At 37.3% G+C, this 23203-nt stretch overlaps 1 protein-coding gene across 1 annotated transcript in view; it reads left to right on the forward strand.

Annotated features, from left to right (window-relative positions):
- The window catches only part of PRKCQ (protein kinase C theta), a 129510-nt gene extending 106340 nt beyond the window's left edge, over positions 1-23170 (forward strand). Inside the window, exons 18-20 of the mRNA XM_006150052.2 lie at positions 2736-2924; positions 19320-19448; positions 21931-23170. Coding sequence (XP_006150114.1) covers positions 2736-2924; positions 19320-19448; positions 21931-22086 — 474 coding nt within the window. The 3' untranslated portion in view covers positions 22087-23170. The remainder of the gene's footprint in view (positions 1-2735; positions 2925-19319; positions 19449-21930) is intronic.
- The last annotated feature ends 33 nt before the right edge of the window (positions 23171-23203 follow it).

Consider the following 23203-nt stretch of genomic DNA (forward strand, 5'->3'; position numbering starts at 1 on the left):
CGCAATCCCTTCTCCTCCATTCTCCTCTCGGGATCTTGGGCACGCACGCACACGCGCCCGGCGTGAGATTTAAGCCACCGGGTCCGAGACGCGAACTACAGTCGACTACGTGGGAGTCCAGCGACATAGCCATTATGCTAACTGCTGGTTCCCCTCTTCGAATAACTTTTAATATTTCTGTTTCTCCCAGGACAAGGGACTTCCCATTTTCCCACTTTCTCTTTCCTTTTTTGTTTATTGAAAAGTACTTTAGCTTGGGACCAGCAGTTGGCGTAATGGCTATGTCGCTGGACTCCCACGTAGTCGACCGTGGTTTGAGTCCCGGACTGGGTGGCTTGAACTCACCCTGGGAGCGTGTGCGTGCGCGTGCGTGCCCAAGATCCCGAGAGGAGAATGGAGGAGAAGGGATTGCAGCGTGGCCATCCTCCCTGGGGGGTGATTTCTCACTTTCTGTCTCTCTGTCTCTCTCTGTCTGTCTAGCGAGTGCACGCGCCCTATAGCAAAAACCTCTCCAAAAAAAAAAAAAAAGAAAAAAAGTACTTTAGCTCAGGACTGTCCTCTTTCCAGCAGATAGGCAGGTACTGCTCCTTGTGGAGTCTTTTCATCAATCTTTTGCTTGGTGTTTCTCTTTTCATGCATCTTGATAGTCTTTTTCATTTGTATTTTCTCAGCATGGCGGTGCTTATGATAGAGCTTAGCCTTCAGACCAATCAACTTTTTTGCCTTCTTTGAACGTTCATGATCCTCTCAATTTTCCTTCTTTCTCTTTTTCTCATGGTAATTCAAACAGTATCCATAGCGTTTACGACGTAATTCAATATATTCATTTTGTGGCATGGTGCAGCCTCCCAGACATAAAGAAGTTGTCAACCTTCAGGTCTCAGAGACCTACAAGCAGACCCGACTCAGTCCAGAATGGGAAAGAATCACCATCTAAACTCCACGAACTTTTTGAAGTCCCTCATAGAGCAGCGTGACCCCAACCCATCCTGGCACAGTAGTTATGAATTGAGAATTTTTTTCCTCCTCTTCAATTAATAAATTATTATGCTATTTTGTTTTGTTTTGTTTTTACTATTGTGGGAAGAGACACATAATATAAAATTTACCATCCTAGTCATTTTCAAGTGTGCAGTTTGGTAGTGTTGAGCATATTCACGTTGTTGTGGAACTGATCTCCAGAACACTTTCATCTTGAAAAACAAGCTCTATATCATTATTCAATAACTCCCATTCCCCTTTCCCCAGCCCACAACCACTATGCTACTTTTCCTCTATAAATTTGACTACTTTAGGTACCTCACAGAAGTGGAATTACACAGTTGTTTCTGTAATTTTCACTTAGTATAATGTCCTCAAGTTTCATCTATATGGCATGTAACAGGATTTCCCTTATTTTTAAGAATGAATAGTATTTCATTGTATGGATGCATCACTTTTTTTACACATTTCCCAATCTTCCATTTACCCTCCCCTATCCCAGCTTCTGGTAACCACAGTTCTACTTTCTGCTTCTATGAGTTCAACTTTTTTAGATTCCACACATAAGTGAGACTATGCAGTACTTGTCTTTCCATGCCTGGCTTTTTTCACTTAATATCATAGCCTCCAGATTTACCCATGTTGTTGCAAACGGCAGAATGTTCTTCTTTTTAAAGGTTGAATAGTAATTTATTGTGTATATACCTCATTATCTTAATGCATTCATCCATTAATGGACACTTATGTTGCTTCCATATGTTGGTAATTCTAAGTAATGCTGCAAAGAACATGAGAGTGCAGACAGCTCTTCAATGTATTTATTTTATCCTTCAGCTATAGAGCCATCACCACATATTCTTTATCCATTCTTTCCTTGATGGGCTCTGCTATGCACTGTCTTAGAGAAGGGCATGGCACGATTTGTTGGGATTACAAACATTGAGTGGCATGTTGCCTTCTCTACCTTTTAAAATTAAACAAGAAGGTTGTGGAAGTGTTAAAATATAGACTTTTTAATTTTCCATTGAAACAGATTGGCGAAAGGATAAAAATCTTTGAAAAAGACAGGATCCAAATTTTAAGCCCTCCTCCCTAAGAGACAGGTCAGACTAGTTCTACTAAGAACCCACTATCAAGCTGTTCATAACTCACAGGGACTTCTGAATTCTGGATTGGAGCAGTTTACTTTCCCAGACTCCTCCTGGCATAGTCACACAACTTGCCTCTGCAGAACAGCGACTACAAATGTAACTCCTGAATTAAGCAGCCTTGACTAATTAGGCTTTAAGGAAGGCACTCGGTCCGATGACCTCTTTGAATGCTTGATTATGACAGAGACTTCATGCAAAGACTCAGAACAGTAGAGGCTCATAAAGTATATGGGTTTAGTTTAGATTATTACATCAAAGGCACTGGAGACTTAAGATATATACAGGCTTTCTTTGGACCACCACCTGCCACCCAATTCCTCCCATTACAGATGGGAAAATGAAAGCTGTCAGCATAGTTCAGTTGTTTCACTTAAATCCAGAGGAAAATACACATAGAAACTCAAAAATGTTTGCTCAAACTTCAACTCAAATTTTTTAGCATTGTCTAGTCATTTTTATCTAGTCATTAGCTACTTAAAAGATGCTGTTGAAACTACATACTGTCATTACCATCCATTATTCAGAGTATCTTTGAGAGGACCATGAAGAATTTTCACTCAACAACTTTATTTCTAATTATATTTCTGCCTCTTGGTCACACAGATCTTGCTGGGTCAAAAATACAACCATTCTGTTGACTGGTGGTCCTTTGGCGTCCTCCTTTATGAAATGTTAATTGGTCAGTCACCTTTTCATGGGCAAGATGAAGAAGAGCTCTTTCACTCCATCCGCATGGACAATCCCTTTTACCCACGGTGGCTCGAAAAGGAGGCTAAGGACCTGTTAGTGAAGGTAAGAAAAGGAGTAAAGAAGACTTTCACATGGTCAGTATTTGGTTTTCTGATTAATATGCCCATTGACTTCTAGCTTCTTATTTATACATGAAGAATAAATAATTATTGTATTGAACTGGATTTAACACACTATTCATTTTAACTGAGGCACCAATATGAACATTATAAATAAAAATAAATAAGAGATACACACTCACATGCATTATCCACAAAGCAAATGCCCAGAAACAAGCTCCGTGACTCTCAAGTGCCCACAATTTGAGATGTAATTGATCTATGTACAAGAAGGCTTGAAATTCAACCTATTGCTTCTTATCATCCCTACTAAATATGCGCAATCCAGTTCATCATCTTCTGCCCCTGGCTGAAAACTTAAACATGATGAATGATTATTCTGCTCACTCTTAGGTAAAAGACAAACCTATCATCATTATTAAGTCAAGAAACAGTTTCAGATGAGAAATTAAAACTGTCCAGTCCAGGACATTAGTCACCACATCAATCCTAATTTAAAAACTGTACTGTTCCCTTACTCAGCGTTCGTGGTTGGCAGCTGCTCAGCTTTGGAAAAGGACACATAGTCATGTTGTGGTTGATAGTATTTATGTCTTTTCCTGTATGACTCTGAGTTTCTGCTTCTGACCATAAGAGGTTGAAGCAGAGAGAAGATGGAGGGGGAAGGAAAAAGTTCTGTTCTTACATTACTGGGTGTCTTCACACTCCTTGAACCAGGCACATGGTTAAAGGTGATATTTTTGTGAGTCACTTTAGTTGGTCCTTTGGATCAATCTAAGTAGATTGTACATGTCCAGGAATTCATCCATCTCCTCTAAATTTTCTAACTTGTTGATATATGGTTGCTGATAATAGTCCTTATTAATCTTTCATATTTTTATGATATCATTGTAATATTGCCTTTTTCATATTTTATTTACTTGGATTTTTTTCTCTTTTTTTAAAATTAGTCTAGTGACTAGTTTATCAGTTTTGTTAATTCATTCAAAAAACCAACTTTTCATTTTGTTGATCTTTTGTATGTCTTTTGGTCTCTATTTCATTTGAGCTCTGAGCTTTATTATTTCTTTCCTTCTACTACCTTTGGGTTTAGCTTGTTCTTACTTTTTCATGTCCTTAAGATACATCATTTGGTTATGTGTCATCTTTCTATTTTTTTTATATAAATTTCTCTCTTAATTCTGCTTTTGTTGTGTTTTATAGGTTTTAGTATGTCATGTTTCATTTTCATTTGTTTGGAGAAATTTTTAAATTTCTTTTCAAATTTCTTCATTGACCTCATAGTCATTCAGTAGTATATTGTTTATTTTCCATGTATTCATGTATTTTCCATAGTTCTTGTTGTTGATTTCTAGTTTTATTCCCTAAAATAAAGAATTTTGGTATGATTTCTACTATTTTTAATTTACTGAGAGTTGTTTTGTGTCCTATTATATGACCAATCCTATAAAATGTTCCACTTGCTATTGAGAAGAAAGTGTATTCTGTGGCTACTGGGTAAAATGTTCTACAAATTTCTCTCAGGTCCATTTGGTCTATGGTGTTATTTAACCCCAATAAACAGAATGTCTTTATCCCTCCCTTCACTCTCATTCTACATATGTATTTACAGATGAGATGAGTTTCTTGTAGGCAGTACATGGAGGGTTCCTGTAATTTAAAAAATCCATTCAGGCAGTCTATATCTTTAGATTGGGGAGTTTATTTATATCCAAAGTTGTTACCGAGATGTACAGACTTACAGCTGTCATTTTCCTGATTATATTGTGTTTCCTTTTTTTCATTTCCTCTTCTGTTATCATTTATGTTGACTGGTAGTTTTCCTTAATAGTAGGGTTTGAATATTTTCTCTTTCTTATTTGTGTGATCTCTCTACTGGTGAATTTATACTTTTGCATGATTGTATGATGATATTTATTTATTTTCACTTTCAGATATAGACCCTCTTAAGAATTTCCTGAAGAATTATCTTCAATTTTGTCATTGAAAACATTTGTTTCTCCTTCCATTTTGAAAGATAGCTTTGCCAGGTATAAATTCTTAGATGGAAGTGGGGTTTTTGGTTTGTATCTTTCTTTCAAGATTTTGAATTTATCATCCCATTCCTTCCTGGCTTGTAAGGTATCTGCTTAGAAGTCTGCTATTAGTCTGATGGGGGCTCCTTTATATGTGACTAGATGCTTTTCTCTTGCCATTTTTAGGGTTTTTTTCTTTGACTTGTGACAATTCTATTATAACGTACCTTGGGGAAGATCTTTTTATGTTGCATCTATTTGACATCCTTTGAATTTCAGAATCTAGACATCTGTATGTCTCTCTATACTTGGGAAGTTTTTAGTTCATGTTGTATGAATTTTCTATACTTTTTCCTCTCTTGACTCCTTCTGGAATTCCCATTATGTGAATGTTTATTTAATTGCTTAATATCCCACAGGTCATGAAGGTTTTCTTCATTTTTCAGATTTTTTTCTTTCCTTTTGTTTGACTGGGTTATTTCAAAAGTCCTATCTTCAAGTTCACAGATTGTTCTGCTTGATCTAGCCAACTGTTGATGTTCTCTACTGAATATTTTATTTCATGTATTAAATTCTTCATCTCCAGGATTGTTACTTGATTCTTTAAAAATGCTCCTTTATTCAATTTCTCATTCATATCATGGATTTTTTTTATTATATTTCAGTTTTATCCTGAAATTGCTTGTCAGTACATTTTTGGCTAAAGCCCCTGAAATACAGGCTACTTAACCTATTTCCTTCCCTAGGTACTATACCAAAACTAATTTATCAACTGTCTTTCCCAGTGTTTGTTTGCCCAGCAGCAAGCCATACTTATTGTCTGCTGGAAATATTGATGCATCCATTATCGTAACAAACTCTGAGAATACATGCTATTACCATTTGATCAGCAATCTCCAGAATTCACCATAAAAGTAGAAGTCCATGATAGCCAAGGATCTACCAAACATTCATGCACAATGCTGCAGATTCTCTGGGCTCTGAGAATCACAAGCTGTGAATCAGAGGCTCCCAAGACAAACCAGCACAGAGGCATAAGAACACCTGAGACATTAAAAATGTACCCTTTAAGCAAGTCCCAGTTTACCTGTTTTAAAGATTCAAAACACTACCCACAGTGTATGAGTGCAGCAAGTTATAAAATAAAAATGAATCGTTCCAATACAGCATGCTAACTACATATAAGAATAACAAGAATCTACATTTACTGAACTCTCCGTGCAAATACTTGCATCAAAGAGATCCACCAATATGATCAAGAGGCTAGCAGATATTTCACAAGTGAACCAAGAATACAGGTGTAGTGGGCATATTTAATATCTGGGATCTCAATATCTCAGCTGGTTTTAAAAAAGATCATCACTGAGAGAAATCATTTTTAACCTTGCTCTTGCTATATTGAAAATGGAAATGAGGATAAGATCCTTAGCCTTAGAAACTAACAGATTTTAAATCAAAACTTAGAAAAGTATTACCAGGCTCATCTTTTGTCAGTAGTCTACATTTTTTTCTCTTGAAAAACTACTAGGAATTACATTTAAAGGGCATATACTCACACCTGTCTAATACAAGTGACAGTTTATCTAGAGCATTGGAAATTTTGAGGCAATTCCAAAGCTCTCCCTAAGGAATCACAGTCTTTAATCTGAGCAGTGCTGACAAAGCCCTCACAGGATACTCAGCCCAAGGTTAATGGAAGTAGGTATTTAAAAATCCAAGCCAGTTTTGCTTTCTGACTGTGATCCAAACAAGCAATAAACAGAAAACTCCCTGAACGACCAATTAAATTCACTTTTAATGACTGAATAAGACATGTATAAAGTGAAAGCTAATTTCAAAATTAACCAATTTGAAAAAGAAAGATGACAACAGTAAAAATAAGTTAGTGGGACTTGAATTTATGCTTTTTTACTTTACCAAAAGGGAATTTCAAACATTATTACAATTGCTAAATAATTTTTTATTTGGCTCGATGAAAGACTTAATGTGAAGTGTATTAGTCAGCCCAGGTTACTGAAACAGGGTAATCCTATTTGTGTGGCTTAACCAACAGATGTTTATTCTTCACAGTTATGCAGGCTCAAAGTCCAAGAACAAAGTCTAGCTGGGTCAATTCCTGGTGAGAGTTTTCTTGCTTGCCTGTAGACGGCCATTTTCTTGCTGTAACCTCACACAGTGGGGAGAGAGAGAATGAGAGACAGAGAGTGGGAATGAGAAAGCTCTGGTGTCTCTTGTAAAAACACTAATCCTATTCCAATAAGGGCACCATTCTTATGACCTTGTTTAATCTTGGTATGTCCCTAAAGGCCCTATGTACAGTCATATCAGGGATTAAAGCTCAAATATGTGAAATTTAATGGAAAACAATGAATTCTATAGCATGAGGGCTACACTGAAAAGTCTGATCCAACAAAGTCCACTTTAAAGAAAAAAATTAAAAGACTTGGTCTGTAGTCACCTTTAGTCCAAAGTCTGTCTACATATGAGTCACAGACTCAAGGCCCTGGAGCTATAATTGCAATCCCCAATACCTGCTGATGCCCCTTTTGTTTTCATTAATCATCATCCTTCTGTTCCACCCCTTTCCCCCATTCTTCCTGGCTTCTAGTAACTATTCTTCATCTCTACTTCTACAAGGTCTTTTCTTTAAGTAATATGTGAGGAAGAACATGTGATATTTATCGTTCTGTGTCTGACTTACTTTACTTGACATATGTCACCCAAGTTCATTTATTAGTCCTCACAGGACAAGATTTCATCCTTTTTAATAGCTGGATAATATTTCATTGTGTATAAACACCACATTTTAATCCGTTTTGTTTGTTGGTGAACATTTAGGTTGATTCCATATCTTGGCTAGTATCAATAGTGCTGCAATAAACTTTGACGTGCAGATATCTTGACAACATACTAATTTGCTATCCTTTAGATAAGTCTGATAGTTGGATCACTGAGTCATATGACGGTTCTATTTTTAGTTTTTTGAGGAATCTGCATACTGTTTTCCGTAATGGTTGTACTAATTTAAATTTCCACTGACAGTGCAAAGGAGATCTCTTTCCTCCTTGTCCTTACCATTGGATACTTTTGGTCTTTTTAATAATAGACATTCTACTGGAGTGAGATGATACCTCATTGTGGTTTTAATTTGTATTTTTCTTATGAGTGATAGTTAGCACTTTTTTATATGTTGGCCATTTGTATATCTTCTTTTGAGAACTGTTTTTTCAGGTCATTTGCCCATTTTTTAATCAGGTTATTTGTATTTTTACTGCTGAGTTGAGTTTCTTGAACATTCTGGTTGTTCATTTCTTCTCCTCTGTATAGGATGGAACTATTCCCCCCATTATGTGAGTTGCTGGGTTGTATCGTCACTGTGTTGTCTCCTTTACTGTACAGAGATTTTTAGTTTGAAATAGTCCCGTTTGTCTATTTTTTGTCTTGTTGCCTATGCTTTTAGGGTTTTATTCAAGAATTGTTTGTTCATACCAGTGTCCTAAAGTGTTTCCATAGGTTTTCTTTTAGTACCTTTAGAGTGTAAGGTTTATGTAGAAGTCTTTTATCCATTTGGAGTTGATTTTTGTACATGGTGAAAGATATGGGCCCAGCTTCATTCTTCTGCATTTGGTCATCCAGTTTTTCCCACATCACTTATAGCAGACTATCTTTTTCCCAATTGATGTACTTAGCCTCTTTGTCAAAACTCACCTGGCTGTATGTATGTATATGGATTTATTTCTGTGTTCTCTGTCTATTCCACTGATCTATGTGTCTGTTTTATTGCTAGTTCCACAGTTTTTTTTATTATAACTTACGAGTATATTTTGAAATCTCATAGTAACACCAGCTCCATTCTTTGTGCTCAGGATTGTTTTGGCTGTTCAGGGTCTTTGTGATTCTATACCAATTATACAATTGTTTTCATTGCTTATGTCATACAAATACCATAGGTATTTCGAATGGTATTGTACTGAATCTGCATTCCTTTCAATAATATAGACATTCTAACAATATTGATTCGTCCAATACATAAACATGGATGTCTTTCCATTTTATTGTGTATTGTTCAATTTCTTTCACCAGTAGTTTAAAGTTCTCATTCTAGAGATTTTTCATCTCTTGAGTTAATTTATTCCTAGGGATTTTATTTTTGTTGTGGCTATTGTAAAGGAAGTTGCTTTTGTATTTCTTTTTCAACTATTTCATTACTGGTGTATAAAAATACTACCACTTTTTGTATGTTAATTTTGTATTCTGTAACTTTACTAAATTTTTTCATCAGTCCCAGTAGTTTTCTGTGCGTGTGCGTGTGTGTGAAATCCTTAGGGTCTTATATGCATAAAATCATACTGTCTGCAAACAGGGATACTTTGACCTCCCCCTTTCCAATTTGGATCCCTTCTCGATCTTACCTAATTGCTCTGGCTAGGACTTCCAGTAATATGTTGGATAAGACTGATGAAAGTGGGCATCCTTGTCTTGTTCCGGTTCTAAGAGAAAAAAAACTTCAAATTTTCTCAGTATACTATAATGTTAACTGTGGGTTTGTCATATATGGCTTTTTTTGTGTTGATGTATATTCCTTCTATCCCTAATTTATTCAGTGTTTTTTGTGTAAAGGAATGTTAGGCTTTGTTAAGTGCTTTCCTTGCATCTATTGAGAAGATCAGACAGTTCTTGTTCTTTATCTTGTTGATATGGTATATTACCTTTATAGATTTATGTATGTTGAATAATTCTTCCATCTCTGAGTTAAAGACTCTCTTGGTCATGGTGTATAATCCTTTTGATATGCTGTTGATTTGCTAGGATTTTGTTTAGGATTTTTGCATCTGTGTTTATTAGATTTTTGTTGGACCTTTGTCTGGTTTTGGTATCAGGGTAATGCTGGCCTTGTAGAATAATTTTAGAAGGTTCCTTCCACCTCAGTTTCTTGGATACTTTGAGAAGAATTTGTATTAGCTCTTCTAATTTTTAATTTTATAAAATTCAATCTTTAAAGAAGAGCTAATTAAAACCATCTATTCCTGGGCTCCCTTTCCTTCTACTAATTGTGAGATTAGTTTGTTTGTGTTTTTCTGGTTTTGTGAGGGGACTGGTTAGATTGCTTATTTAAAATTTTCTTTCTTTTCATTTTTTATGAAAGCACTTATTAGTTTCCATGAAACTAATGTTTTATGGAAATGTGTATGATTTCTAGTGTCTTATTTGTTAATGATTTCTAGTTTTATTTCATTGCAGTCATCAAAGATACTTTATATGACTTCTTTATTCAAATGTTTTAAGACTTGTTTTGTGGCCTAATGTATGGTCTATTCTGAAGAAGACAGTATATTCTGCAGATATTGTGTGAAAAGTATATAAATGTAAGTCAGGTGCATTTCGTCTGTGATGCAGATAAAGTCCAATGTTCCTTTGTTCGTTGTCTGTCTTGAACTATCTAATGCTAAGAGTGGAGTGTTGAAGTCTCCAAGTATTTTTGGTTTTGATTTTTGAGGAATTTTTTAGGATTTTGCCATATGGAGAGTGAGCTCACCAGAGAGACAGACAGATACAGATGGAGGGGAAGTGAGAAATCACCTCCCCCCAGAAGGATGGCCCTGCCACAATCCTTTCCCTTCTATTCTGCTCTAGGGATTTTGTGCATGCATGCATATGCACCCAGCGTGAGTTTCAAGCCACTCAAATTTCAGTAGGCCTTGTGAGAATCCAGTGCCTTAACCATGATGCCACTTGCTGAACCTGACAGTTTTTGTATTGGACCTTACTTCTGCCCCTTTCTCTCATGATAATTGCTTTGCATATTTAAGAGTTCCCATATTGGGTGCATATATTAAAACAGATGTTATCTTCTTGCTGAATTGATCTTTTTATTATATTCCTTTTTATAATAGCTTTTTTTTTTTTTAGAAAGGGAGATTTTTGCTGTAGCACATGTGTCCCCACTGGAGACACAGAGAGAGACAGACAGAGAAAGTGAGAAATCACCTCCCAGGGGAATGGCCATGCTGCAATCCCTTCTCTTTCTTTCTCCTCCTAGGTTTTTGGGCACACTCACACATCAAGAGTTTCAAGCCACCAGATTCAGGACTCAAACTGCAATTGGCCTCATGGGAGTCCAGCACTTCAACCACTATGCCACCTGCTGGCCCTCTATAATGGCCTTTTAAACACGCCTACATTTGTGAATTAAAGTCAGTTTTATCTGAGAGCAGGACAACTATTCCTGCTCACTTTTGGCTTCCATTTTGAATGGAATATATTTTTCCATCTCTTCACTTTCCATCTATGTATGTCTTTACAGGTGAAGTGAGTTTCTTGTAGACAGCATATATTTTGTTTTTGTTCATCTTTTATATCCATTTAGCCAGTCTGTATCTTTTAAACGGTGAGTTAATACATTTACATATACGGTTATTATACATAAATTAGAACTTAGTCCTGTCCTCCTATTATGTGGTTTCTGATAATTTTGTGTATTCTTTTTGTTTTTGCTTTCTGTTTTTTTCATCTGCAATTATAGATCGGTGATATATTTATTTAATTTTTTGTAATATTATAGGGAATGTACATTCATTGGAGAAAGACAGAGAGAGACAGGGAAAGTGAGAAAGCACCCCCGTAAGAGGAATGGCTACTCTGCAATCCCATCTTCATTCTCCTCTTAGAATGCTGAAAATACATGCATATGTGCCTGGTGTATTTTTTAAGCCACCAGGTCCAGAACTCAGACCACACAGTTGCCCATGTGAAATTCAGCTGCCTTAACCACTGTGCCACTAGCTGGTCTAGGGTTGGTGCCTTTTTTTTTTTTTTTTTGGTGATAGGATGTGATTCTTCTCTGTTTCTCGTTTGTGTATCTGCTCTACCAGTACATTTTGTATTCTTATGTTTTATTTTGCTTCATTTTCGTGGTAGTTATCACCTTTTTTGCTTCTAAATGTAGGACCCCCTGAAAGATTTCTTACAAGGCCAGTCCGGTGATGATGCATTGTCCATTTTTGCTTAACTTGAGTTACTTTTTCCTTCTATTCTGAAGGCTAGATTTCCTGGGAACAGTCTTCTTGCTTAGCAGATTTGTGTTTTTAGTATTTTGAATCTATCATTCCATTCTCTGAAGGCCTGCATAGTTTCTGCTGTGCAAGCCACTGTTAGTCTGATGAGAACTCTGTTCTACGTATTTGGATGATTTTCCCTTGCTGCTTTAAAGATTCTCTTTGTTTTTGAGTTCATATATTTTAATTATAATAATGAGAACTTAGTTTGGTTGAGTCTGTTTAGGGATCTTTGAGCCTCTTCTACTTGGAAGTCCGTATCTCTCCCAATACTTGAGAAAGGAGTATGATACTAATGCTGTAACAGATGTCACTAAATGCCACTTTGTTCAGCTTTCCCACAGGATCCATGACTTCTGCTGCTTTTTTCAGCTATTATTTTGTCTCTTCTGCTGGTACTCACATGATGGACATATTTCCTTATTTGATGTTATCCCATAAATCCTATAGGCTATCCTCATTCTTTTTTATTCACCCCTAACAAACTGATTTCAAAAGATTTATCTTCCCGATTGCAGATTCTTTCTTCTGCTTGTTCTAGCCTGCAGCTGAACCTTTCTGTTGTGTTTTTAACTTTATTTATTAGTGTTTCAGTTTAAGAAATTCTGTATCGTTCTTTTTTATAATTTGTCTCTTTTTTGTGTGTTTGCTATAGGGCATGTGCACTCACTGGAGAAAGAGAGAGAAAGAGACAGTGAGAGAGGGAAAGAAAAATTAGCCCCCCCGGGGGTGGATGATCACGCTGCAATTCTTTCTCTTCCACTCTTCTTTTTGGCTTTTGGGCTTTGGGGCTTGCATTCAAGGCAACAGGCCTAGGACTCGAACCACGCAGTCAGGCACGTGGGATGCAGGTGCCTTAACCTCTGTGCCACATGCTCGCCTTAGAATTTCTCTCTTTGTTCAGTTTCTCATTCTGTATCTCACTGAGTTTTTTAGGATAATTATTTTGAATTCCATTTCAGGCATTTTGAGAATTTCCTTTTCTTTGGGATCTATTGGAAGAGACTCATTGTGCTCCTTTAAAAGCGTTGAATTTCTTTGCTTTTTCATGATTCCAGCATCCCTACATTGATAGCTGTGCATCTAATGGGATAGTAAACTTGTCTGATTTCAGAGGTTAGCTTTTTAAGTGGAAGAATTTTTCCTACAAATGTGTTCATCAGTGTTTGATTAAGTGAGGTGTTTTGGTGTTGAGTGGCATAGTAATGCCTCCACAGATGTTCTTCTGTTGTATTCACTGACACTGATGACAAGTGCCCAGTATTCTTTTTTTTTTTTTTTTTTTTTATTAAAAGCTCCCTTTTTTTTTTTTTTTTTTTTTTTTTTTTTTTTGAGAGGTTTTTGCTATAGGGCGCATGCGCTCTCCAGACAGATCCTCTTGGGATCTTGGGCACGCACACACACGTGCCCGGCGTGAGTTTAAGCCACCGGATCCGGGACTCAAACTGCAGTCAGCTACATGGGAGTCCAGCGACATAGCCATTATGCTAACTGCTGGTCCCCAAGTGCCCAGTATTCTGAACTTTGAATGTTTGTGGTAACTGTGGTGCAATTTTGTTCTGAGTGGAGTTCACCAAAAGAACCACTTGGCAATAGAGAGTGGAGGGAGCTGGGGATGCCGGTCTACACTCTCTGGAGTATTTCAGCTCTAGCAAAGGAGAGGAAGTAGTCAGCCTGTGTGACAGGACGATGAGTGCCATTCTGCAGAATCCGGAGGGCCCTTCATAGGGGTAGGACCCACGTGCTTTGACTACAGCAGGCACTGGAGTCAGTACTGGGCAGGAGTGAGGGTTAGCTGTGTCTAGAGAACTGTCGCAATGGGATAAGGCCTGTGTACTCAAGCCGCAGTGCGTATCCAGCCTGGCATCTGTCAGAAGCAGAGGCCTGCCGCACCTGAAAGTGAAGGGCCTTAGTGCTAGAGTTGCTACATGAGCCCAGCACAGGGCAAGTGCAGGAATACGGGTGCAGAGGCAGTTGAGTTGATAAAAATTTGGTTTTATTATGTAATTTTCTAACCATGAAACTGTCTTCTAGTTTCATATCGTCACAATGGAAAAGTCACAATGTATTTTTTTAATGTTTTTCTACGCAAAAATGCGTCATGACTTTTCCAATGAGCCAATATACTCCTCATTCGCTTTATAACTTTGATCCAAAAGCCCTCATATCCTTAAGCTCCTTTTCCTGTGAAAATCAGAGAGAATATCATTTCTCAGAAATTTTCCTCTAGGGGATTTTATGGAATGTGGAACCCGAAAGTCATGGGTTTTGGGAAAGCTGAACAAAGCAGCATTTAACGACATTTGTTACAGCCTCAGTATCATACTCCGCCCCTGTAACTCATGGGGCATGGGTGCCTGCCATGCACTGAACACTGTGCGTCAGGAGAGGCTGCACTCCGTCAGCAATTATGGCTGAGACACTGCTGTCCCATTGATTATTGGCCAAGAAATACCCTTTTTCCCTCATTTATTCATCCTGTCCATTTGTTTGAAACTGATGGTGTTGAGCAGAAACACCTCTCCCATTTATAGAAAGATGTATCTGAGGAGGGACTGAAAAGGGAAGGAAGATCCCAAGTACAATCTGTCACCAGTCACTGGTGGCCATTCTGTAACTGCTTTCTTGCTCAGGCTGTCAAATAAATTTCAACAAACTTCAACTACATCCTGGTCATTTATGTAAGAAGTGTGCTTTTATTTCCTTTCATGTAAACCACCCTTCGACAGCTTCTACAGACAAAAGCAAATTTTTCTTTATGAATTTTATTTCCTCGGTGCAGCTCTCCTGCCTCTCAGCTGTTCCTGGACCTCCTGGGAGGGCACTGGTTATCCTCAGGACCTCAGGCTGATTGATTTGCTACATGCAAAGGAGATAATTTACTGTTCTGTGCAAAACTAGAAAGAATACTGAACCTTGCAGCTGGAGATCATATTACCTTCTCATCCATTTTATTTTTATATATATTTTTAAACTTCACAGGTACATGTACAAACCTCAGAAGGCTCTTTACCCTGATCCTCTCAGTTTAAGTGTCATGTGTTCACTGAATAAACCTAATGAAAAACCTAATATGGTGCACACATGACTCCAGGCAGTTACTTCCAACTTAATTCCCTGCAATGTTTCTTTTTATAACAACATAAGATAGTTTTGGGTTTTTTTTTTTTTTCTTAAGACATTCACACCTTCTATCTAATCTTGCTTCATCAAAATGTTCTTGAGAAGTGGAGGTAAATCATTTATTATGATCATTTCAAGGGAAGAGATATGGGACAAGTCATTTATTTCCTCTGCTTCTAAAAAAATCAACCTACTTTTTCATCTGTTGACTCATACTGGTGATTGAGACTACAGAAGAGTATAGCTTACTGTGAACTCGGTGCCTTTTCTATAAGCTGAAAACAAGAGAGTGACAGATGAGGTTAAAAGATGCAGCATCTGCAAATAAGGTGGAAAGATAGTTGCTATTCAGTAACTCATCCAGCATTTACTGTATTTACTTTGTGCATGACATTATCTGTAAGATTCTATAAGAAATAAAAATATAAATGGTGTCTATTCTCTGGAGTTAGACTCTGGTAGGAAAGATAGACTTGGGAGAAAAAAAAAAAACTACACTGAGCTAATTTTCCTAAGGGAGAGAAAATGTTCTAAAGAACAGAGGACAGACTAATACCAGAAGTAGGAAGAAGGCTGCTTATCATTTAGGCTCTGACACTGGCTTTGTGACTTGAGCAAGGTACTGAACTACTCTGAGCCTTGGTTTCCTCAACTGACACTTGGGATAACAATATCTGCTTTTAGAATGTGTTTTTAAAATTAAAATGAGGGCACAAAGTTTCATGTAGGCAGAAAGAATAAGTCCTGGAGGTCTGTTGCACAGTATGGTTTTTATGATTAATGTACTATATACTTGAAGTATGCCAAGAAAGTAGATTTATAAATATTCTCTCTATAGAAAGAATAGTGAGAATGGATTATGAAGTGATGGATATGTCAATCAGTTTGATTCAGTCTTTCTACAATGTACACATAACAAAACGTCACATCGTACTTAAGTATATACAATAAAAAAATAAAGAAAGGGGACCAGCAGATGGCTTAATGGACTGCCATGAACTTGACCACAGCTAAAGTCTCGGATCCAGTGGCTCATAACTCATACCACATGCTTGCTTGCCCAAAATTCCAAGAAGTGAATGGAGAAGAAGGGATTGCAGCATGGCCATCTCCCAGGAGGTGATTTTTTGCTTTCTGTCTCTTTGTCTCTCTGGTGAGCACATGTGCTCTGTAGCAAAAATCTCTCCAAAAGAAAGAAAGAGAGAAAAATAAAGAGAAAGAAAGAAAAAATAAGGAAAAAAAAAGACAAAGAAAAAGAAGTTTAAAAAAAAAAAGAAAAAGAAAGAAGACAAAATCAGGGTAATAAAGCTGAGGCATCTAGCACAATGTCTGGTTCTCAAAGAAATCAGTTTGAGTGAATGATGTAATCAATCACATGACCATGACTATGACTTGAAGAGCAGGGAGATTTGGCTGTTAGATGAGATCATTAAAGAAAGCATCACAAAGAGTAGATATAAGATGAGCCTTGCAAAATGAGCTAGGATTAAAAGATGGAGAGAAGGCGATTCAAGTGGAATATATAAACAGGTGTCTCTTTGCAAGAAGAAAATATTATTAGGGAAGGATAGAAGTAAGAAAGGTTTATTCAATGAGTAGATATGTCTGGACAGGGGAGGGTCCCACTGGGAACTGAAGGAGACGTGTGGTAGCATCAGACCACAGAGAGCCTTGAATGCAAGCATAGGGGCTGACAGAACATTAGAAGTGGCCAGGCCTTAGATCTAATTAATTTCTTACAAATGAAGATATTGAAATACACTCAACATTACACAGGTAGTAAATCTTTCCGATAACAGCCTCATGTTATTTTCCTCATGCAGTGTTTCCTTTTTCCTTTTTTTTTTTTTTTATATATTTGGAACCAACCTTAAATAATCTTTTATTATATCGCCCCCCCAAAAAAATAATAATTTTCCCTAAAAGAATACATTTTTATGCCTTGCTTATAGATTTTTACCAAAAAACTTTTAATTTGCTTTGAAACTTTGTAAGTATGGATTTTTACCAAAACACTTTTAATTTGCTTTGAAACTTTGTAAGTAGAGTTACCTATATTCACCTAATTCTTATTCTTTCATAACCTTAATTTTAATAAGCAATTTGACTCATCATATACCAACTATTTTTTAACTATACATTTTTTAACAATTTTTCTAAAGGTAGAACAAATTAATCTTATCGATCTGATTTTTTTTGTCTCTACAAGAGTTAAAAGCCAAGCAGAATACTTTACACTTTATGTTAATCAAAGTATTTTAACTGAAAAGATGACAAGCATTTTATGAATATTAATTTAACAGAGCAAAATTCCTTTTAAGAGTTACATTACCTGAAAATTTATTTTTATTATTTATACATTTAATCACTCTATATCATTCAGACTCACCTGGCATGTGGCATATGTCAGGCAGTGTTTTCTAATCAGTGCTATGAAGCCCCATGTTTCCACAGTGTCTACCATATGGTAAGGAGCAGGGAGGACCATGCTGAGAACCAGTGAATATACCAGGGTGTTACATGAGCATTTCATTTGGGACTGTAAAAGATCTTCCCAATTTAAAGAAAGAAAAATATTGCCCACTTTGCTACAAAATGTGTGGGTGGTTTTGTTTTTTTTGTTTGTGTTTTTTTGTAGAGTGGGCCTTTTAGGATTTCAAAGAGTAAAGTAACATAAGTAATGCAGTGTTTTAGAACATGAAGCCTGGCTATTTTCATAAGCGGTTAAAGCAAGAGATACTTGCCTCATCTTCTTAAAATGTGCTATAAATAGAGCTTGTTTTACAAACAAACATGTACCTGATAAAAAGAATATCAGAATAAGGGATAACTACTCTAGATATCTGGGAGACCTGTTATTTTTGTAAGTTAATGTTGAGACTCTCCTGTCTTTTTTTTATTTTTTATCTATTCATTCATTTATGTTTTTTTGTTTTTGTTTTTGTTTTTGTTTTTGTCTTTAATTTTACCAGAGGGAGCGAGAGAGAGAGAAAGTGATAAAAGCAAGCCACCATGGTGGTCCAGGACTTGAACCATAGTCAGCCATATGGGAGTGTCCAGCACCTTCACCACCATTCCACCTGCTGGTCCCCAAGGCTATCCTGTCTTAACATCATTGACACTGTTCATTTTGACCTCATGGGAGAAAGTAACAGAAGGGACGGGGGGTCCAGAAGAAAATACATGCTTTGTTCCTCGATTTCCAATGTGATTGTGTCCTGATGAGCCCATTGTTCATGGAAAATATCCTAAGTTGAAAAGGCATTCAGTAACCCAATAATCCCATCCTAAAGATGAAAACTTGTTGGGGACCATCTGTAGGCACCAACTCAGAGACTGTAAAGACAAACTTTGAATTAGATGTCACAGTTGGCAGGTTTGCAGGAGCTGAGAGTGATTCTTTATACTCAGATGCCTTATAAAGTCCAAAGCTGACTGCCTGCGACAAGTTTATGTCATACACAGGGAACTCAAAAAGTTCATGGAAAATGGAATTAAAGTGTGAGTTTATTTTGGTACAGAAAAACAATTTTTAAATCCATGTATAGTTTTTTTCCTCCACAATACACATTTTCCATGAATTTGTTAAAGTCTCCTCATACCTAAGTCCTGAATCCTAAGAAGACAGGTTTTGTAAGAAATCAGACTCAATTAATGGCCAATCAATCAAGCAGCAAATAAATTGATCACATTGGGTTTTACAGCCCAGGAGCTATAGTGCACAGAGGTGTGCATGTGCCCAAGTGTATGTGTGTGTGCACATATATGTGTATATGTGTACATGTCTGCATGTGTGAGTTGCTATTTCATTTGATGCTCAAAACAGTCCTGAAGGAGGCCACTTGCACCACTATACACATGAGGAAACTAACTCAAGGCTCTGCCACTTGTCAGAAGTCCCATAAATAATAATGGCAAAACTGACTTCAAGCCAGATCTGTATCCAAAACATAGCATGTCACAGGCAAAGAGTAAGGGGGCAAAAGCCTGAACTCTGGAACATCGAGAAAGGCTTGTTCAGGGAGAATGTTGGGACCAATTTCACTTTAGTCAGTCTTAATAAATGAAAGCAGAAAAATAAGGTTAGAAAAGCAAATGGCTCGTATACTAAGAAATATAGCACCTGCCTCACGAGATCTGACCTATCGCTGGAGAAATAACCTCTCCATCTCTGCTCCTTTTCAGCTCTTTGTGAGAGAACCTGAGAAAAGGCTGGGAGTGCGAGGAGACATCCGCCAACACCCTTTGTTTCGGGAGATCAACTGGGAAGAACTTGAAAGAAAGGAGATTGACCCACCATTCAGGCCCAAAGTGGTAAGGACTCACCCCTGGGACTGTTTGGTTTCATTCTCCTTCTTTCGGAGGCTGTCTGCCTTATCCTGATAGCTATAGCTCCTCTGCCTGCCCAGAGCCTCTATTTCCCACCCTCTCTCATCCTCCAGTAATAATATGCTTCTTTAATACTGGCTACATGTTTCCAAACATTAATCTCTGTCATCCACTTGTACCTGCATGAAGAATGAATTGCTGGGAACCAGCAGTTAGCATAATGGCTATGTCGCTGGACTCCCATGTAGTCAACTGCGGTTCGCGTCCCGGACCCGGTGGCTTAAAACTCACGCCAGGCGCGTGTGCGTGTGTGCCCAAGATCCCGAGAGGAGAATGGAGGAGAAGGGATTGCGGCATGACCATCCCCCCTGGGGGGTGATTTCTCACTTTCTGTCTCTATGTCTCTCTCTGTCTGGCGAGCGCACGTGCCCTATAGCAAAAACCTCTCAAAAAAAAAAAAAAAAGAAAAAAAGAATGAATTGCTGAGTATATGTCCCTTAGTTTGAGTATGTACCAGGAGTTTTCAGAAAGTTCATAGAAATGGCATATTATTAAAAACTATGCATGGATTTCAAAATAAACTTGTATTTTAATTCCATATGTTCCACGAACTTTTTGAAGTCCCCTCATATTTGGGAGGAGTGACTATCAGAGGAGATGGGTTTTTGCACCTGATACACACATATTTAATGTTCATTGTCTGGTTGGCCAAAATTTGTATACAAATCTTACCTCCTGTGTCAGTAATTTTAAAGCCATTTATCTACATGATATTTATTAAAATTTACCCAATATCTGTAATGTGTTCATGTAACTACATTCCCTAATGGCAACTGTTAGACATTTTTCAGTTTAAGGAGTAAATAAGTTCTTAGGAAAGATAGATCTCTAAATTGCTATGTACTCAGTGGCAAGTCACTAACCTATATCAGAAAAGGCAACAGCCCGGCCCGCAAGCAGATGGGCCACCATGAAATGAAGAAAATAAAGCCAAGTTAAGATGAACAAAGTTCTGAAGACAAATGATGATGACAAGTTCACAATAATGCGAATGTACTTAATACCACTGACCTGTACACTTTTTAAAAATGATTAAGTTGACGAGTTTTATGATAAGTATCTTTTACCATAATTTTAAAACAAATAATTTTTTAAGTCAAGCAGAGTGATTAATTTGCCAGCTCTAACTATTCCTGGTGATTGCTAGGAATAGGTAGTAATTTCCTGGATAGACATGGACCATCTCTACCATGTCTATGCACTGAAATGTCACAGGTTTGTGAGTTTTGAAACAAAGGGTTCACCCTAGAAAACAGACACAGTTGTTAGTTCAGACAGTGAATGTCTGGAAGAAACAATTCACCTTGTTCCCAGGGTTGGAATAGTTATTCTCAACATTTGTCCCAAGCTCTGAGGATGTTCTGAGTGTTCAACAGGCTGGCTTCTAGCACTCTTGCTATTGTTAACAGTGTCATATCTAATACATAAATTATTCATTTGTATGTGATAAAATGAGCTTTTGCCTGGTTTTAGCTATCTGAACAATAAATTCATGTCTCCCCTTCCACTGCAAATTAACAATGACTTGATAGTTTCCACATAGATTTCAGAACTTTGATCTAAGCTTGTCCTATAGGACAATTTCTGGTTCTTCCGGTAGGAAATAATTTTGCTGATCAGTCCTCTGAACAACCACTGGCCTCAGCCACAAGCTATGACCTTCAGCAGTTCAGGTGTTCCCTTGAGGCTAGGAAGGGCATAACTCTTAGTTATGTTCTTATAATCATGTGCTTGTGCTCAATCTTAGAAAGATGAATTGTCTGCACACTGAACAGTTTTTATGACAAGATCTTTGCTCTCTCGTGCTCACTCGCTTTCTCTCTCTCTCTCTCTCTCTCTCTCTCTCTCTCCTTCTCTCTCTCTCTCTCGTCAATGGACCAATAGTCTGAAAGGAGCTTGTCCCTGTCTATGATGCTGTCTATGGAAAGGAGTCTATGATATTTGATAATAAAGTAAATATGATCAGAAAAATCAATAATAGCAAAAGATCCTGAAAACAGAGCAGGAATATATAATCTGTAAAATTCCTTTCCTCCTTCTTTCTATCTGCTCCCACCCCCCCTACACACACCCATTCTCACTCCACCTTCTGTGCCTTGTAGACTAAAAGAGCAAAGGTTAAATCTGGGCTCACCACTTTCCGAAGGTTGCTTCATGTAAACTATGAACTAAAAACACTAGATCCTATTTGGATGCATACAGTGGAGTTCCTTTATATGAATTTGATGGTATTATTGGTGCTAGAGTCCATAGAGAGAGTCATTAAAATCCATCTATGATCAATTCATTTCATCTGCAAATGCCAAAATTGTTGTACACAGATTATAATATAGATAACGAAATTCACGATAATGGAGTTGCAGTTGATTTTCTTCCCTTTTTTCTCTCCCTTTAAACTCTGATGAAGAAATCACCATACGACTGCAGCAATTTTGACAAAGAATTCTTAAATGAGAAACCTCGGCTGTCATTTGCTGACAAAGCTCTTATCAACAGTATGGACCAGAACATGTTCAGGAACTTTTCCTTCATTAACCCAGGAATGGAGAGGCTCATATCCTGAGTTTTGCTTCTCTGTGGATGCAAAGGAATGTGCTGTCTTTCTGGAAACTGGTTCAGGCAACACTTCATGGGCTCTTTTTTCAACATGAAAGTAAAATGAAACACTTGGCAATAAAGACTGAGACCTTTGAGCTCCTCATGTGACCTTTTATCTGTAGCAGAAACCAACTCTACTTCACTAATGACGACACCTTGTTCTAACTCCTGGTACCTTTCACAGACGTTCTTGAACTTAGGTCATTACTAACTATAGTTATTTACTTGAAAGCTGGTTCTTCACACTGTGAATGATTTGAAAACTTAGCACTGCACAGAACTATGGGTCTTCACTTGGGCACCAGCTGCTGATCTGTGAAATGCTTGGTGAATCAAGGAGCAAGCTGAGTGCAAAGTTCTCAAGACTGAGACAGCCCATGGCCCGGTCAGTAGTGGATCTCATTCAGCCACAGACAAGTAACTACTAAGCCATCTTCTTCTGTTTATATCTGTGAAGGTGTAAATGCCTGGAGGGGAAAGCCCAAAGTAGATTTTTATGGGAATTCTTCACAATAAACATAGCTTGTAACTCGAGATTTACAAATCCATTCATTCTCATGAGCCATGAACCTCATGGAAAAAAAGAAAATAGAAACTGGGGCATGCTCTTATCAGTGACAGGGAAGGTTTACCAGATCTCCGATGCTGGCTATATTATCATCATAGAAATTATATTTAGAATTCATCAGAAAAAAAACACTGACTCCTGCCAATAAAACCTTTCTACCCATACATTCTCAGTTGATTTTAATATCATGTTATAAAAAGGAAAGGAATGAAGTCCATAATTCTTCTGAGAGAAAAGAAAACCAAAACCTTTATCATACATTACTGATGATTTGATCACTTATAAATCTCTCCTTAGGCAACATTCAAGATATGTGACCTGTGCATGCTATTTGCAGTAGTCAATCTCTTTTAATTAGAATTCTAACTATACATTTTGGAAGCATCTATGCTGTTTGTATATTTTGATAAAATGTTGTGACTTAATGACAAAAGAGGTGGATGTATAAAAATTGAATAAAAAAAAAATAAAAATGCCTCAATAATTTTTCCTTCTTATCTCCTCAAGAACCTAG

This window comes from Tupaia chinensis, unplaced genomic scaffold, assembly GCF_000334495.1.
Source record: "Tupaia chinensis unplaced genomic scaffold, TupChi_1.0 Scaffold000275_1, whole genome shotgun sequence".
Lineage (NCBI taxonomy): Eukaryota > Metazoa > Chordata > Mammalia > Scandentia > Tupaiidae > Tupaia > Tupaia belangeri.